At 41.1% G+C, this 15,244-nt stretch overlaps 1 protein-coding gene across 2 annotated transcripts in view; it reads left to right on the top strand.

Annotated features, from left to right (window-relative positions):
• LAMA1 (laminin subunit alpha 1) overlaps positions 1–15,244 on the top strand; it is a 163,529-nt gene that overhangs the window by 44,829 nt on the left and 103,456 nt on the right. For both annotated transcript variants that reach the window (XM_047698103.1, XM_047698104.1), the window contains exons 4-5: positions 8,471–8,713; positions 10,089–10,268. In XM_047698103.1, coding sequence (XP_047554059.1) covers positions 8,471–8,713; positions 10,089–10,268 — 423 coding nt within the window. The remainder of the gene's footprint in view (positions 1–8,470; positions 8,714–10,088; positions 10,269–15,244) is intronic.

Below are 15,244 nucleotides of genomic sequence, written 5' to 3'. Positions count from 1 at the left end.
AAACCTCCATCTTCCACGAAAAGTTGAATCTTCATATCATCTAATGTTCTTTCCCTATTTTCACATCTTTTTATTTCTTGAGGAACCATTTTTAGGGGTACAGTTCACTGGTGTTAAGTACCTTCACGTTGTTGGACAACCATCACCACTATTCACCTCTAGAATTTTCCCATCATCCCAAAATAAAACTTTGTGCACTAACTCCCTGTTCCTCCCATCCTTCCCCAGCCCCAATGAACCATACTTCTAATTTCAGTCTCTATGAATTTGACTACTTTAGGTAACCCATGTGGGTGGTATTTATATTTATTTGTCCTTTGTATCTGGCTTATTTCACTTAGCATCATGTCTGCAAGTTTCTTCCATGCTGTAGAATGTATTAGAATTTCATTCTTTTTTAAGGCTGAATAATATTCCATTATAGGGATATCCCAAAGTTTGTTTACCCATATATCCATTGATGGATATTTGGGTTAATTCCATCTCTTGGGTATTGTGATTTGTGCTCCTGCAGACATTGGTGTACTAGTATCTGTCTGAGTCCCTGCTTTCAATTTTTGTGGGCATATATTCAGAACTGGAATTACTGGCTCAAAAGGGAATTCTATGATTAATTTTTTGAGGACCCCCCATACTGTCTTGCATAATGCTGCACCCTTTTACATTCCTGTCACATCTTTTTAAGTAAACAAAAGCCTTCCTGCATAAGACACTTATTTAGATAGTCTTAAAAAAAAAAAGCTTTAAATGCGATGATTTAAATGTGATAACCATCAGTTCAGTGCCTGACAAGTGACAAATGCTCAGTGAAGTTCGATGTTTCTAAAGGAAAATGAGAATCTTTAAATAGGACATAGACCAACTTCCCACATAAAGAACGAAGTCTTGCAAAAACAAACAAACAAAAAATGCTTTCTAATCTCTCTAGTGCTAAAACTATAAACGATTCAGCTAGATTTCACGAACAAAGGAAAGAAACACACAATTATTTTTTCTAGGAGTTGTAAATGTGTAATGAACTGGTTAATGTTTAATGGAGTTAGTCAAGTGCAGATTTGCACAGCTTTTCTGGATGGTATTGCCTGTTGGATTTGCGAGGCTTAATGATTAGGGGCCCCTTTTACTTTCATAGAGTGAGCTAAGGGAGGAGAAGAAGGGATATGGAGATAAAGGTACGAAAGCATCGCTAGAGCAACTCGGGTATCCTGGGCCAACAGGAGGTCTAACAGATGAACCAGAAAGAAGCTGAGTTGAGAAGTTGAGAGCTGGAGAGCTCTGCCTGGCCTCTTTGTGTTTTCTTTATCACTCACATTTGACCTTTTAGAAAACTCTTGAAGACCCACTTGACCTTTTCTCTGCTTAGGTCTTGGTCTTTGCTACGTCAACACCAGCATCTTTCCTGATTTCCCGGCACCCACATCCAGTTGCGTGATCTTTTCATCCCTGCTGACCCTGCAGCTTCCTGGCTTAAGGTCCTCTCATGGTCTATAAGTCTGAACACAGTGCAAGGACCCACACCCTGCCCAGGCTCCCTCCCGCTGTCTACACTCAGGCCAGCCTGGCTTCCTGCCATTTCTACACTGCTCTGTGCTCTGGCCCTGCAGGGTCTTCACTCCCTGTCCTTCTGTCCCTTCTCTCCCTTTACTCATCCCCCACATCACTGCTGTATTGGTTGCATCTGTCACAGTCCCTCTTACAAAGCAGATGCTCAATCCATGTATATTGAATGAACCGTAAGTGGAAAATTGTTAAGCTCATTCCTTGCTCCCTCCCTCGTGTCCTGCTGGAGTGCATCTCTGAGAATAAGATCTCTGCGTCTCTCCCCATCCCTCCTGCTCCCCAGGAGAGGAGCAGTCATTTTTCTACCTGGGTGAAGAGCTGACCATCTGGGGTCACATCTCTGTTCTTCTTTTACTGAGCAGATTATTCTCAGGACACAGGTTCCCAGCCCACAGGCCAAGGTCATGGAGCAGGTGTGCACACGTTTGTTCAGCCCATGACACAGAGGCTCTATGTCAGGCAGACCACTCATTTGAAGCCATGATGTCCATTTTTCCTTTTTTTTTTTCTGGAATATTGCTAACTTCTTTCTTCAGTCTCCATGACACATACCTGAGCCTACTTCCACAGTCAACAGGGGAAGAAAGGAAAGCTATTTTATTGTCACCCCTGTTGCAACCTGACAAAGGGAAGACTGCATATTGGGGAAAATCCTTATATAATTTCAAAGGCTAAGATATTCATAGGTGAAAACCTGGTGGAGGTTAGGCATCAGAGGATAGGAAAGGTGCCTTTTGTATTTCTCAGATCTGAGAATGACCTCTGAATATATCTCACAAGCGTGTTTATCTCATTCTAGCGGGGGGCTGGGCTGTCACGTGACACAGGATGGGAAAAAAGGTAGACATGCTCACAAAGGGCATTTGGTGACATCCCTGCTTGTGCTTTTGGGGTAGTTCCAACTAAGCTTCCACAAAACTTAGCAAAATCATTCCAGAGCGCTCAGGGACATTGAGTGTTGGGGACAATTATGTGGAGACATAACATGGGAACAGGGAATGAAAACCAACCCCTTCCTCTTCAGTTTTGACTTCTTAAAAGTGGTTCAACCCTTTTCCATTGCAACACTGCTAGTGATCCTTAAATGGAAACTGTGACATGTGGTGGATGGGACAGCTTATTGGTCTGCTCTTTTTAAAATAGCTTTTCTAGGTGACGAGAAACAGAACTGCTTCTGGCAGATGTTTTTAATATCCCTTTCCTGTCTTCAGATTGCTGGTTCTAGGTGCCTCTTCACTGTTCGGATAGGCTCCTGTGGCTGTGCCCTCTATTGGCTAGTGACCACCTTTTAGTACTTTTGTTTTTCCTCAATGTCTACTTGAAGTGTCTGAGCTTGCTTCCAAATTGGCCGTTCCCAATTTTCGGAGACACGAATCTTAAAAAATTTAAGGAAAGAAACTGAGTTGATCTAAATGTGTCACTACTGATAACCAGTTCTTTCTCTCCCCAATAAAAAGAAAAGGCAAAAAGGGAAGAAAGTTTGGGGCGGGGGAGATTGGATTTTGACATGTTTATTTTGCATTTCTAATGGCAACACCGAATTTAAAGAAAAACAAATCTAGTTTTATTCCAAAGTTCTCTTCTCATTCACAAATCTGTTTCCTTCTGTCTGTTAATTTTGTATGCTGGTCCTGAAACAAGGAGATAACAGTAAATAGTCAACTAAAATATGGTAGAAACGACGTTTTAAGGTAATTGTCTGTAAGAGGCATACCTAAAATGTATATTACATGTATCCCTTGTGCCAAGGAGATTTCCTTGCCCCAAACTTTGCTTGTTACTTCACAAGATTATCAACTGACTAGATGTTTGAGTGATGGATACTCTCAACTCAGAAGTGATTCGTGTCTGTGGTAGTAGATGGCCTTCTAGTACATAATAACTTCTCTGTTCTTGAGTAATAAATATTCAAATGATTATTTTGAATTTTATCTTCTAATAATGTCATAAGAAATAAAGCTTCAAAGCATAAATTCACTACTTTTCCCAATTATGGGGATAATTGAGAAATACTACTTATCAAATACACTTAACTCTTTTTTTCTTTTTAAAGATTTTATTTATTTATTTGACAGAAAGAGCAGAGAGCACAGGCAGAGGGAGCAGGAGAGGGAGAAGCAGTTTCCCCACTGAGCAGGGAGCCCAGTGTGGGGCTAGATCCCAGGATTCTTGAGATTGTGACCTGAGTCGGAGGCAGACGCTTAACTGACTGAGCCACCCAGACGCTCCACACTTAAGTCTTTTTGAATGTCATTTGACATATAACCTAAAACTCTTCTGTCTGGGAAAATCTCTTTTCCAGCACGTAAGAGGGAAAACATCCCTCTAGTCTATCACAGAGGCCATAAGGGCTTGTACGGATGGAAAATTTCCAGAGGGGTGTTCCCGCGTGGTGTCTGGGTCCCCCACAGATTATGGGCCAAGGTCCAGCAGAGAAAGGCCAAGCTTTCTGTGGAGATGAGAGACTTGACTTCACCACCTACATTGGAAGTTAATCCTCACCTTTGGAGAATTAGACTACCTGGCTTGTCAGATGCCTGTGCCTGAGGTGGATTTAATATATAAGTAAGTGAAGACAGCAGCCCCCATGGAAATTCCTGTCTGGATTCCTCTGTAGGAAGTGGTGTTTGATGTAAGTCTACTGTGTTTAGGTGACACTGTTTATGTGCATTGCGGTGATCATTAACAAAGGCCACTGGTGGAAAACAGTGATGAAGGTGGATTTTGAAACGGCTGCATCAGCGTCAGGTTTGGCAAGACTGCAGTGACTGCGAGTCTGGTGAAAACCTGCATCGTCAGCTTGTGTGCGGCCAACCTTAGATGGAGAGGAAAGGCAGTTGAGTCAACCATGCACACGTGTGTGCATGTACACACACACACACACACAAGCAACAGAAGTATCACAGATTTCATTTGCGTAAATGTTTAAGATTCTATCTACTAACATAGAATCCCTAACTTTTTCTCTGTTATGAGCCAGGACCTACTGATCAATGCACGTTTGGTGAATCAGAGCTTATATCAATTTGCTAGGCCTACCGTAGCAAGTAACGAAGACTGGGTGGCTCACCCAACAAAAATTTATATACTCGGAGTTCTGGAGGGTACAAGTCCAAGGTCAACATGTTGGCAGGGTTGATTTCTTCTGGAACTTAGCTTCTTAGCTTGTAGATGGCTTTTCATGGTGTCCCCACATGGTCACCCTTAGATCTGTGTGCATCTGTGTCCTAATCTTCTTCTAAAGTCCCTGGTCGTGTTAGACTAGGGCTCACCTGCATGGCTTCATTTAACTTGAATGACCTCTTGACCCTGTCTGCAGATAGAGTCACATTCTGAGGTAGTAGGGGTTAGGACTTCGACATATGAATTTTGGGGAGACACAATTCAGTCAAAAACATGGCTTCACTGAGGACAAACTATGTTTGGATGCTTCATGCATTCCTCTTCCTCTTTCATTGATTCACAGCTTGAGTGCCTTTCTGGGTTTGTTTTTTGGTCTCCAATTTGGGGACCTTGAGGACTATGGAGAGATTGTGAGAACAATGCCCAGCTTCACAGCCCAAGGCCTTGATCAAGATGAGAGTTAAACATTTCCTTCCCTGAAGAATTGTCCTGTTTCCCCCTCATGGTTGTCCTTCGATTTAGCGTGATTTTCTCGTAGATGGCTAAGCTCTCAGTATGAAAGCTGATAAGAGTTTGAGGAAAATCCAAGAACATGTTATTGCAATAATGGAAAAACTGGGTTAGCACCCACCCGTTGCCCCAGCCTGGAACATTGCCCTTCCTTTTCCTTGCCTTCTGTACCAGCAAAGCATGGTGATTGAGTGTGGACTGCTGGGCTCAAAGCCCTACAGTATACATTTAAAAAAATATATTTTATTTATTTATTTGACAGAGAGCAAGAGAGAACAAGCAGGGGGAGCGGCAGAGTGAGAGAGAGAAGCAGACTCCCCGTCGAGCAGGGAGCCAGATGTGGGGCTTGATGCCAGGACCCTAGAATCATGACCTGAGCCAAAGGCAGATCCTTAACTGACTGAGCCACCCGGGAGTCTCTGTGGCTCTCACAGTACCTCTGAGATCCTGGGATTACATAAATTTTCCATGCCTTAGTTTTCTCATCTGTAAAGTGGCAGAAATAACAATATATACTTCATAAGAAGAACTTAGTGATAGAATTAGAAAAGCCAATAATTCTAATGAGGCATTAATAATTCTAATTATTAATTTTATTAATAAGTGTTAGTAATAATTCATTAAATATTAATTAATTAATCCATTGTTGAGCACAGTACGTGCTCCATTAGCATTAGCTGACATTCATTTTTGTTTCTTACACAACTTCCCATCCCCATCCCCCCCAACGCCCCCCCCCCCACTCATCCCAGGCTCTCCCAATAGAAACTCCAGAGTTAGTTGGAACAGCTGCTACTGCATTTGTTTAGATGAACCCAGTGTGCAAGTGAACATAGGTGTCTTTTATTTGGGTATTACAAAAAGGAAGTTCAGCAGCCTTAGGTATGTGTGGACTTTTGGGGGCCAGTGCTCTTATTGGGACCTATGACTCAGTAGTTTGTCTCTCAATTTCGCTATATATCAGTTTCCAAATATGTAATGGGCACAACAGTCATTTGGAACTCAAGAAGTTGTTTGGGATTAAATGAGATGATGTGCATAAAGTTTTAACATGCATGAAGTCATCCTGTTAGTTCTTTCCATTTTAAATGTGAAACTGGAAAACAGAAGGGAAATACATTTAATTTCAGCTGTCTTTGTGAATTTCCTTTCCTTCTATCCCTCTCTAATGGGCTACCCCATCATGCTGTCTCACTGGGCACCTCCATTTTTAAAAAAAAAAGATTTATTTACTTATTTATTTGAGAGAGAGAGAGAGCGCGCACAAGTGGGGGGAAGGGGAGAGGGAGAGGGAGAGAATCTCAAGTAGATTCCCTGCTGAGCTTGGAGTCCCATGTGGGGCTCAGTCCTACCACCCCGAGATCATGACCAGAGCTGAAATCAAGAGTCAGATGCATAACCAACTCAGCCAGCCAGGTACTCCTGGGCATCTCCATTTTTTAGAGTCTTGTGAAATGGTAAATATTTTCAGATAAACAGGAAGTTGGAGCTGAGAACTTTGGATTCTGGAGATGATACATGATTTTTTTTTTTTTAAAGATTTTATTTATTTATTTGACAGAGAGAAATCACAAGTAGGCAGAGAGGCAGGCAGAGAGAGAGGAGGAAGCAGGCTCCCTGCTGAGCAGAAAGCCCGATGTGGGGCTCGAACCCAGGACCTGGGATCATGACCTGAGCCGAAGGCAGCGGCTTAACCCACTGAGCCACCCAGGCGCCCCGATACATGATTTTTTATTTAAATGTCTGTAGGAGAGCTACATGAAATGGAATCCACATGTTTTCTGCAGCTCCAAAGAATGGAATTTATGAGGCACCTTGAGAATCAATTCAGGGAAAGATCCCCTAACAGAGGAAATTTCCATAAAACAAAAGAACTATCTTAAGAACAAGTGAATTTCCTGTCACTGGAATGTTCCAAGAGGGGCTGGTTTGTAGACCGATGATTCCTTCTTAGTGCTGAATTTGGGGCTACGCAGCAACAAGATTCCCTTCTAAATGCAAGATTTACCTGGCTAGTGCTCATCTACATCCCATTTTCCCCCTATATGCAAGCTCTGCACTTTCTAACTTTTTATTTCTTTCTAAATGACCAGTTTTTAATCTTTCAGAACAGTTTTTAATGTTTACAGAAAAACAAGTGTAAAGTACGGAATCCCATCCACCCCTCACTCTTCTGCATCCATTCCCCTTCTTATTCACATCTTGCATTAGTGTAAAATATATGTTTCAACTGATGAGCTGATGTGGATACATTATTATTAATTAAGTCCCTCATTTACAGTGTTTCACTCTTTGTGTTGCACATTCTCTGGGTTTTAACAAATGTTTAATGACAGGTGTCCACAATTACATATCCTACAGGGTAGCTTCACGGCCCTAAGAATCCTCTGTGGCCCCCTGGAGGTCATCTGTCCTTCCCCCTCAACCCTTGACAACTACTGACCTTTTTCCGTCTCTGTATTTTTACCTTATCCAGCATGCCATATTTTGGGGATTATATTGTATGTAGCCTTTTCGGATTGGCCCTTTCACTTAGCAACATGCGTTTAAATTTCCTCTATATCTTTTCATAGTGTGAAAGCTTATTTCTTTTTATCACTGAATAATATGTTAGTGGACAGTGTATCACACTTTGTTCATCCATTCGCCTTTGGAAATTTTCCATTCATTTAGGTAAGTACCGAGCAGTGCAGTTGCTAGGTTGTACGGTAAGAATATGGTTAGCTTTTATAGAAACTGACAAACCACATTCTAAAGCGACTTTACCATTTTGCATTCCTGTCAGCGACTCATGGGAGTTCCTGTTGTTCCACATCCTTGTCTGCTTTCTGTATTGTTCATGTTTTGGATTGACGTCGTTCAAATAGGCACACATGTAGTGGACTGACTTTTTCCCCTCATATTCAGATGTGTTATTTCCAAATTACTATAAGAAATACACTTGAGCTACCACTGGTGTAATGTGATGTTGCTATGATCATTCAGGATCCCGATGACACCGAAAATGAGAGAATAAGCACTTGTGTTAATATTACTACTGTTCATGATGATTGTAATAATACACATTTATTCGTGAGAGTATTTTTTTGAGTTTATTTGGAAAAGTGATGCCTCCAGGGGAACATTCACAAGACCTATTTCTGATCAACATTTATATGGAATTACACCCAAAAGCGTGAGGAGATGTTGGATCATCATATCGGTCTCTCAAGAGGCAATTTGTTTTCAAGAGGTTCTACTGATTCTTGATTGACATTTCTTACTATCCTTGTTTTAGGTCTTTCAAGTCGCCTACGTCATCATCAAAGCTGCTAATGCACCTCGACCTGGGAACTGGATTTTGGAACGTTCTCTGGACGGCACCACGTTCAGCCCCTGGCAGTATTATGCAGTTAGTGACACAGAGTGTTTGACTCGTTACAATATCACTCCGAGACGGGGGCCGCCCACCTACAGGGCTGATGACGAAGTGATCTGCACCTCTTACTATTCTCGCCTGGTACCCCTTGAGCATGGAGAGGTACTGTGCCCACCGCAGCAATGTCGCGTTTTTCTCCAGAGCCCTCACCTCCGATGTAAAGATAGCCGTTGTAAGAGCCAATATCAGACATTCCAGGTCAATCTCTCTGAGTACAGATTACAGAGATCTTTAACTATCTAGCTGTGTTCAAGGTATCAACGGGAGTCTCCTGATGATTGATGTTGTAACCCATACATTTCACCTTATTGATTTCTTCCTTTCAAGAAGAGCCCTTAGTCTTCCGTCTGCCGTGACTCAATAACTCTATCAGATCCTCTTAAAGCACCTTTCCCATGACACCAGGGCAAGTACATTTGTAGAAATATTAAAGGGAGAGTGAAAATGCCTCTAAAAGATGTAGTTTCTAGTTATCTCTGTGACATTCTCCTGTTTGGAGGTGTTGAGGATTGGAGATGGGTCGTGAAATACTCCAGCTCAGTGCTCACCAAGCCCACAGTGGAATTCACACTTCATATAGGGTGGCTCGGTTGGTTAAGCGACTGCCTTCTGCTCAGGTCATGATTCCAGAGTCCCAGATGGAGTCCTGCATCGGGCTTCCAGCTCCATGGGGAGTCTGCTTCTCCCTCTGACTGTCTCCCCTCTCATGCTCTCTCTCTCTCTCAAATAAATAAATAAAATCTTTAAAAAAAAGGCAGAGTATAATCAAAAACAAGTTATTCTTTTTTTTTTTTTTTTTTTTTTTTTTGGTAAGTAGAGGAAGCAGGATAGGGGGGTGCGGGGAAGGGCAGACCGAGAGAGAATCTTAATCAGGGCAGAGCCCAGTGAGGGGCTCGATCTCATGATCCTGAGATCATGACTTGAGCCAAAATCAAGAATCAGATGCTTACCTAACTGAGCCTCCCAGGCGCCCCCAAGAATCAAGCCATTCTTTAGTAGTGTCTGGTTTGATGAGATAAAACTACAAATCCTCTCCTGAGGACTCTTCACTGCAGGAATTCCGCAGCAAGCCTGCATTGTTTCAAGAGCCGAGATTAAGAGAGTGGGTATACAAAGCTTTCTGGCACCTTCTCTCACTCTCTCCAGTCTGTTCTGGGCATTTAGAATTTGTTTCATAGGAGTCATAGCCTAATGATGCACATTGAAATACCTTCCACACTGGGAGAAGTGGTCCTGTTAAGTTTTCTAGCCATCTCTGAGCTTCCAGAAGGCATAACTTCAAATTAATTGAGGATGTTTTGTGATCATGGTGTTCACTGTTAGTACTTAACAAATGTTGGGTTTCTACAAGAATCTAGTTGTTCGGTTTGATTTTTGAGTAGTATCAGTAAAAGATTATGTCCTGAAGTTAAACAATCAGGGCTATATTTTTGCATGCTTAAAATGGACATGTTCGTTTTGATGTCTTTATCGTTAGATTCACACATCACTAATCAACGGCAGACCAAGCGCTGATGATCTTTCACCCAAGCTGTTGGAGTTTACTTCCGCCCGATACATTCGCCTTCGCTTACAGCGCATTAGAACCCTCAATGCCGATCTCATGACCCTCAGCCACCGTGATCCTAAAGACCTTGATCCTATTGTTACAAGACGGGTGAGTCTATGGCAGGGCTGCTGCCCATTGTGAAAGGTTTATTTTGTTTAAGGAACACAGACTATTCTTTTTGATTGGCTTCCTTCTCCCAGGTTGGCCTTTTCCCCCCTTATTTCATTGAAGATCATTATATATGCTTTGTTTAACATGCTGCCTTTCTCAACTAAGGGATGGTTCGGACATTGCGTCCTTGCCCTCCCCCCACCCTTCCATAATGCCATTCCGTAATGAATGCTGTGGTATTGCTCTTTACACTCTGGTCTGACTCCACATCTGATCTTTAGCAAGTAAGCTGTTGTTTTTGCTTAAAAGGAAATTTTTAAGTTTGAGTTATAATTTACATTCAAAAAGATGTACTAATTTTAAGTGTATAGTAAATATACAAGGCTTATGTGGGCAAATATTTTCAAATCCCTTGAATAAACTAGGAGTGGAATTACTGAGTTATAGTGTAGCTGTGTGTTTAATATTGAAGAATTCGTGAAGCCATACAGAAAGTTTTACCATTTTGTAGACCAGCAACCGGTGAGAGTGCTGTTGTATGACAGATTGTCACAGATTTGGGTTGTTGTCACAGATTTTCATTTTTTTAAAGATTTTATTTATTTATTTGACAAAGGTCACAAGTAGGCAGAGAGGCAGGCAGAGAGAGAGAAGGGGAAGCAGGGTCCCCACTGAGCAGAGAGCTGGAGGTGGGGCTCGATCCCAGGACCCTGAGACCATGACCAGAGCTGAAGGCAGAGGCTCAACCCACTGAACCACCCAGGTACCCCTCAACTCATTTTCAGATCAGCCATTCTCATATGCATATGGGGATGGTTCCTTGTGAGGTTAATTTTTATTTTCCTGATGACAAGTGTGAACCCATGCTTATCAATATCTGATCGAATATTTTTGTCCATATTTCATTTGGGTCATTCTCTCTCGTTACAGAGCTATAAAAGACTTCTATATATTTTGTGTACAAGTCCTTTGTCAGATCTCCACATTGCAAATATCTTCTCTGTCTGGAGTTTGCTTATTCACTTTCCCATGACATTTGAGAGGTTTTAATTTTAATGAAGTCCCATATATTGTTTCTTTAATACTTCATGTTTTCTGTATCTTTTCTGAAAACCACTTTTTTAATTCCACGTTTGCAAAGATGTTATCCTAGGCTTCTGTCTGGTAGCTTTAGAGTTTTAGCTTTTACATCAATTGTCTTTCAAATTAATTTTTGTGTTTGGTGTGAGGTAAAGGTCAAGGCTCTTCATTTCCCTGTACATGTCTGCAACGGTGCCAGCACCATTTGTCTTTACGCTCATAACAAACTTTCTCAATTGCTGTAGTGTCTTAGACTTATGCCTTGAAGTCAGGTACTAAAATAGCCCAACTGAGTTCTTTTTTGATATCTTTGGCTATTCTAGAATCACTTTGTCTCCTTATAAATTTTAGAATGGGTTTGTTAATTTCTGCCCCCCCCCCCAAAAAAAATCCTGCTAAGATTTTCATTGAGATTCCACGGGATTGATAGATCAGTTTGAGAAGGACTTCAAAAGACATTTTGATAATATTGGATCCTCTAATCTGTGAACATCCTGTATCTCTCCACCTGTCTTGGCCCTCTGTAGTTCCTCTTAGCAGTGTTTCATTATTTATTTGTACCTCTATTATTCAGCTTATTCTTTTTTTTTTTTAATTTATTTTTTTATAAACATATATTTTTATCCCCAGGGGTACAGGTCTGCGAATCGCCGGGTTTACACACTTCACAGCACTCACCATAGCACATACCCTCCCCAATATCCATAACCCCACCCCCCCTCTCCCAACCTCCCTCCCCCCATCAACCCTCAGTTTGTTTTGTGAGATTAAGAGTCACTTATGGTTTGTCTCCCTCCAAATCCCATCTTGTTTCATTTACTCTTCTCCTACCCCCTCAACCCCCCATGTTGCATCTCCTCTCCCTCATACCAGGGAGATCATATGATGTCTTTCTCCGATTGACTTATTTCGCTAAGCATGATACCCTCTAGTTCCATCCACGTCGTCGCAAATGGCAAGATTTCATTTCTTTTGATGGCTGCATAGTATTCCATTGTGTATATATACCACATCTTCTTTATCCATTCGTCTGTTGATGGACATCTAGGTTCTTTCCATAGTTTGGCTATTGTAGACATTGCTGCTATAAACATTCGGGTGCACGTGCCCCTTCGGATCACTACGTTTGTATCTTTAGGGTAAATACCCAGCAGTGCAATTGCTGGGTCATAGGGTAGTTCTATTTTCAACATTTTGAGGAACCTCCATGCTGTTTTCCAGAGTGGTTGCACCAGCTTGCATTCCCACCAACAGTGTAGGAGGGTTCCCCTTTCTCCGCATCCTCGCCAGCATCTGTCATTTCCTGACTTGTTAATTTTAGCCATTCTGACTGGTGTGAGGTGATATCTCATTGTGGTTTTGATTTGTATTTCCCTGATGCCGAGTGATATGGAGCACTTTTTCATGTGTCTGTTGGCCATCTGGATGTCTTCTTTGCAGAAATGTCTGTTCATGTCCTCTGCCCATTTCTTGATTGGATTATTTGTTCTATGGGTGTTGAGTTTGCTAAGTTCTTTATAGATTTTGGACACTAGCCTTTTATCTGATATGTCATTTGCAAATATCTTCTCCCATTCTGTCAGTTGTCTTTTGGTTTTGTTAACTGTTTCCTTTGCTGTGCAAAAGCTTTTGATCTTGATAAAATCCCAATAGTTCATTTTTGCCCTTGCTTCCCTTGCCTTTGGTGATGTTCCTAGGAAGATGTTGCTGCGGCTGAGGTCGAAGAGGTTGCTGCCTGTGTTCTCCTCAAGGATTTTGATGGATTCCTTTCTCACATTGAGATCCTTCATCCATTTTGAGTCTATTTTCGTGTGTGGTGTAAGGAAATGATCCAATTTCATTTTTCTGCATGTGGCCGTCCAATTTTCCCAACACCATTTATTGAAGAGGCTGTCTTTTTTCCATTGGACATTCTTTCCTGCTTTGTCGAAGATGAGTTGACCATAGAGTTGAGGGTCTATTTCTGGGCTCTCTATTCTGTTCCATTGATCCATGTGTCTGTTTTTGTGCCAGTACCATGCTGTCTTGATGATGACAGCTTTGTAATAGAGCTTGAAGTCCGGAATTGTGATGCCACCAACTTTGGCTTTCTTTTTCAATATTCCTTTGGCTATTCGAGGTCTTTTCTGGTTCCATATAAATTTTAGGATTATTTGTTCCATTTCTTTGAAAAAAATGGATGGTACTTTGATAGGAATTGCATTAAATGTGTAAATTGCTTTAGGTAGCATAGACATTTTCACAATATTTATTCTTCCAATCCAGGAGCATGGAACATTTTTCCATTTCTTTATGTCTTCCTCAATTTCTTTCATGAGTACTTTATAGTTTTCTGTGTATAGATTCTTAGTCTCTTTGGTTAGGTTTATTCCTAGGTATCTTATAGTTTTGGGTGCAATTGTAAATGGGATGGACTCCTTAATTTCTCTTTCTTCTGTCTTGTTGTTGGTGTAGAGAAATGCAACTGATTTCTGTGCATTGATTTTATATCCTGACACTTTACTGAATTCCTGTACAAGTTCTAGCAGTTTTGGAGTGGAGTCTTTTGGGTTTTCCACATATAGTATCATATCATCTGCGAAGAGGGATAGTTTGACTTCTTCTTTGCCGATTTGGATGCCTTTAATTTCCTTTTGTTGTCTGATTGCTGAGGCTAGGACTTCTAGTACTATGTTGAATAGCAGTGGTGATAACGGACATCCCTGCCGTGTTCCTGACCTTAGCGGAAAAGCTTTCAGTTTTTCTCCATTGAGAATGATATTTGCGGTGGGTTTTTCATAGATGGCTTTGATAATATTGAGGTATGTGCCGTCTAAACCTACACTTTGAAGAGTTTTGATCAGGAAGGGATGCTGTACTTTGTCAAATGCTTTATCTATGGAGAGTATCATATGATTCTTGTTCTTTCTTTTATTAATGTGTTGTATCACATTGATTGATTTGTGGATGTTGAACCAACCTTGCAGCCCTGGAATAAATCCCACTTGGTCGTGGTGAATAATCCTTTTAATGTACTGTTGAATCCTATTGGCTAGTATTTTGGCGAGAATTTTTGCATCTGTGTTCATCAAGGATATTGGTCTGTAGTTCTCTTTTGGATGGGATCCTTGTCTGGTTTTGGGATCAAGGTGATGCTGGCCTCATAAAATGAGTTTGGAAGTTTTCCTTCTATTTCTATTTTTTGGAACAGTTTCAGGAGAATAGGAATTAGTTCTTCTTTAAATGTTTGGTAGAATTCCCCCAGGAAGCCATCTGGCCCTGGGCTTTTGTTTGGAGATTTTTGATGACTGTTTCAATCTCCTTACTGGTTATGGGTCTGTTCAGGCTTTCTATTTCTTCCTGGTTCAGTTGTGGTAGTTTATATGTCTCTAGGAATGCATCCATTTCTTCCAGATTGTCAAATTTGTTGGCGTAGAGTTGCTCATAGTATGTTCTTATAATTGTCTGTATTTCTTTGGTGTTCATTGTGATCTCTCCTCTTTCATTCATGATTTTATTTATTTGGGGTTACTTTCTCTTTCTTTTTGATAAGTCTGGCCAGGGGTTTATCGATCTTATTAATTCTTTCAAAGAACCAGCTCCTAGTTTCGTTGATTTGTTCTATTGTTTTTTTTGTTTGTTTGTTTCTATTTCATTGATTTCTGCTCTGATCTTTATGATTTCTCTTCTCCTGAAGGGTTTAGGGTTTCTTTCTTGTTCTTTCTCCAGCTCCTTTAGGTGTAGGGTTAGGTGTGTACCTGAGACCTTTCTTGTTTCTTGAGAAAGGCTTGTACCGCTATATATTTTCCTCTCAGGACTGCCTTTGTTGTGTCCCACAGATTCTGAACCGTTGTGTTTTCATTATCATTTGTTTCCATAATTTTTTCAATTCTTCTTTAATTTCCTGGTTGACC

This window comes from Lutra lutra, chromosome 12, assembly GCF_902655055.1.
Source record: "Lutra lutra chromosome 12, mLutLut1.2, whole genome shotgun sequence".
NCBI classification, from domain to species: domain Eukaryota; kingdom Metazoa; phylum Chordata; class Mammalia; order Carnivora; family Mustelidae; genus Lutra; species Lutra lutra.
Note: the sequence above shows the minus strand (reverse complement) of the source record. Positions and strands in the feature narration are given on the sequence as shown.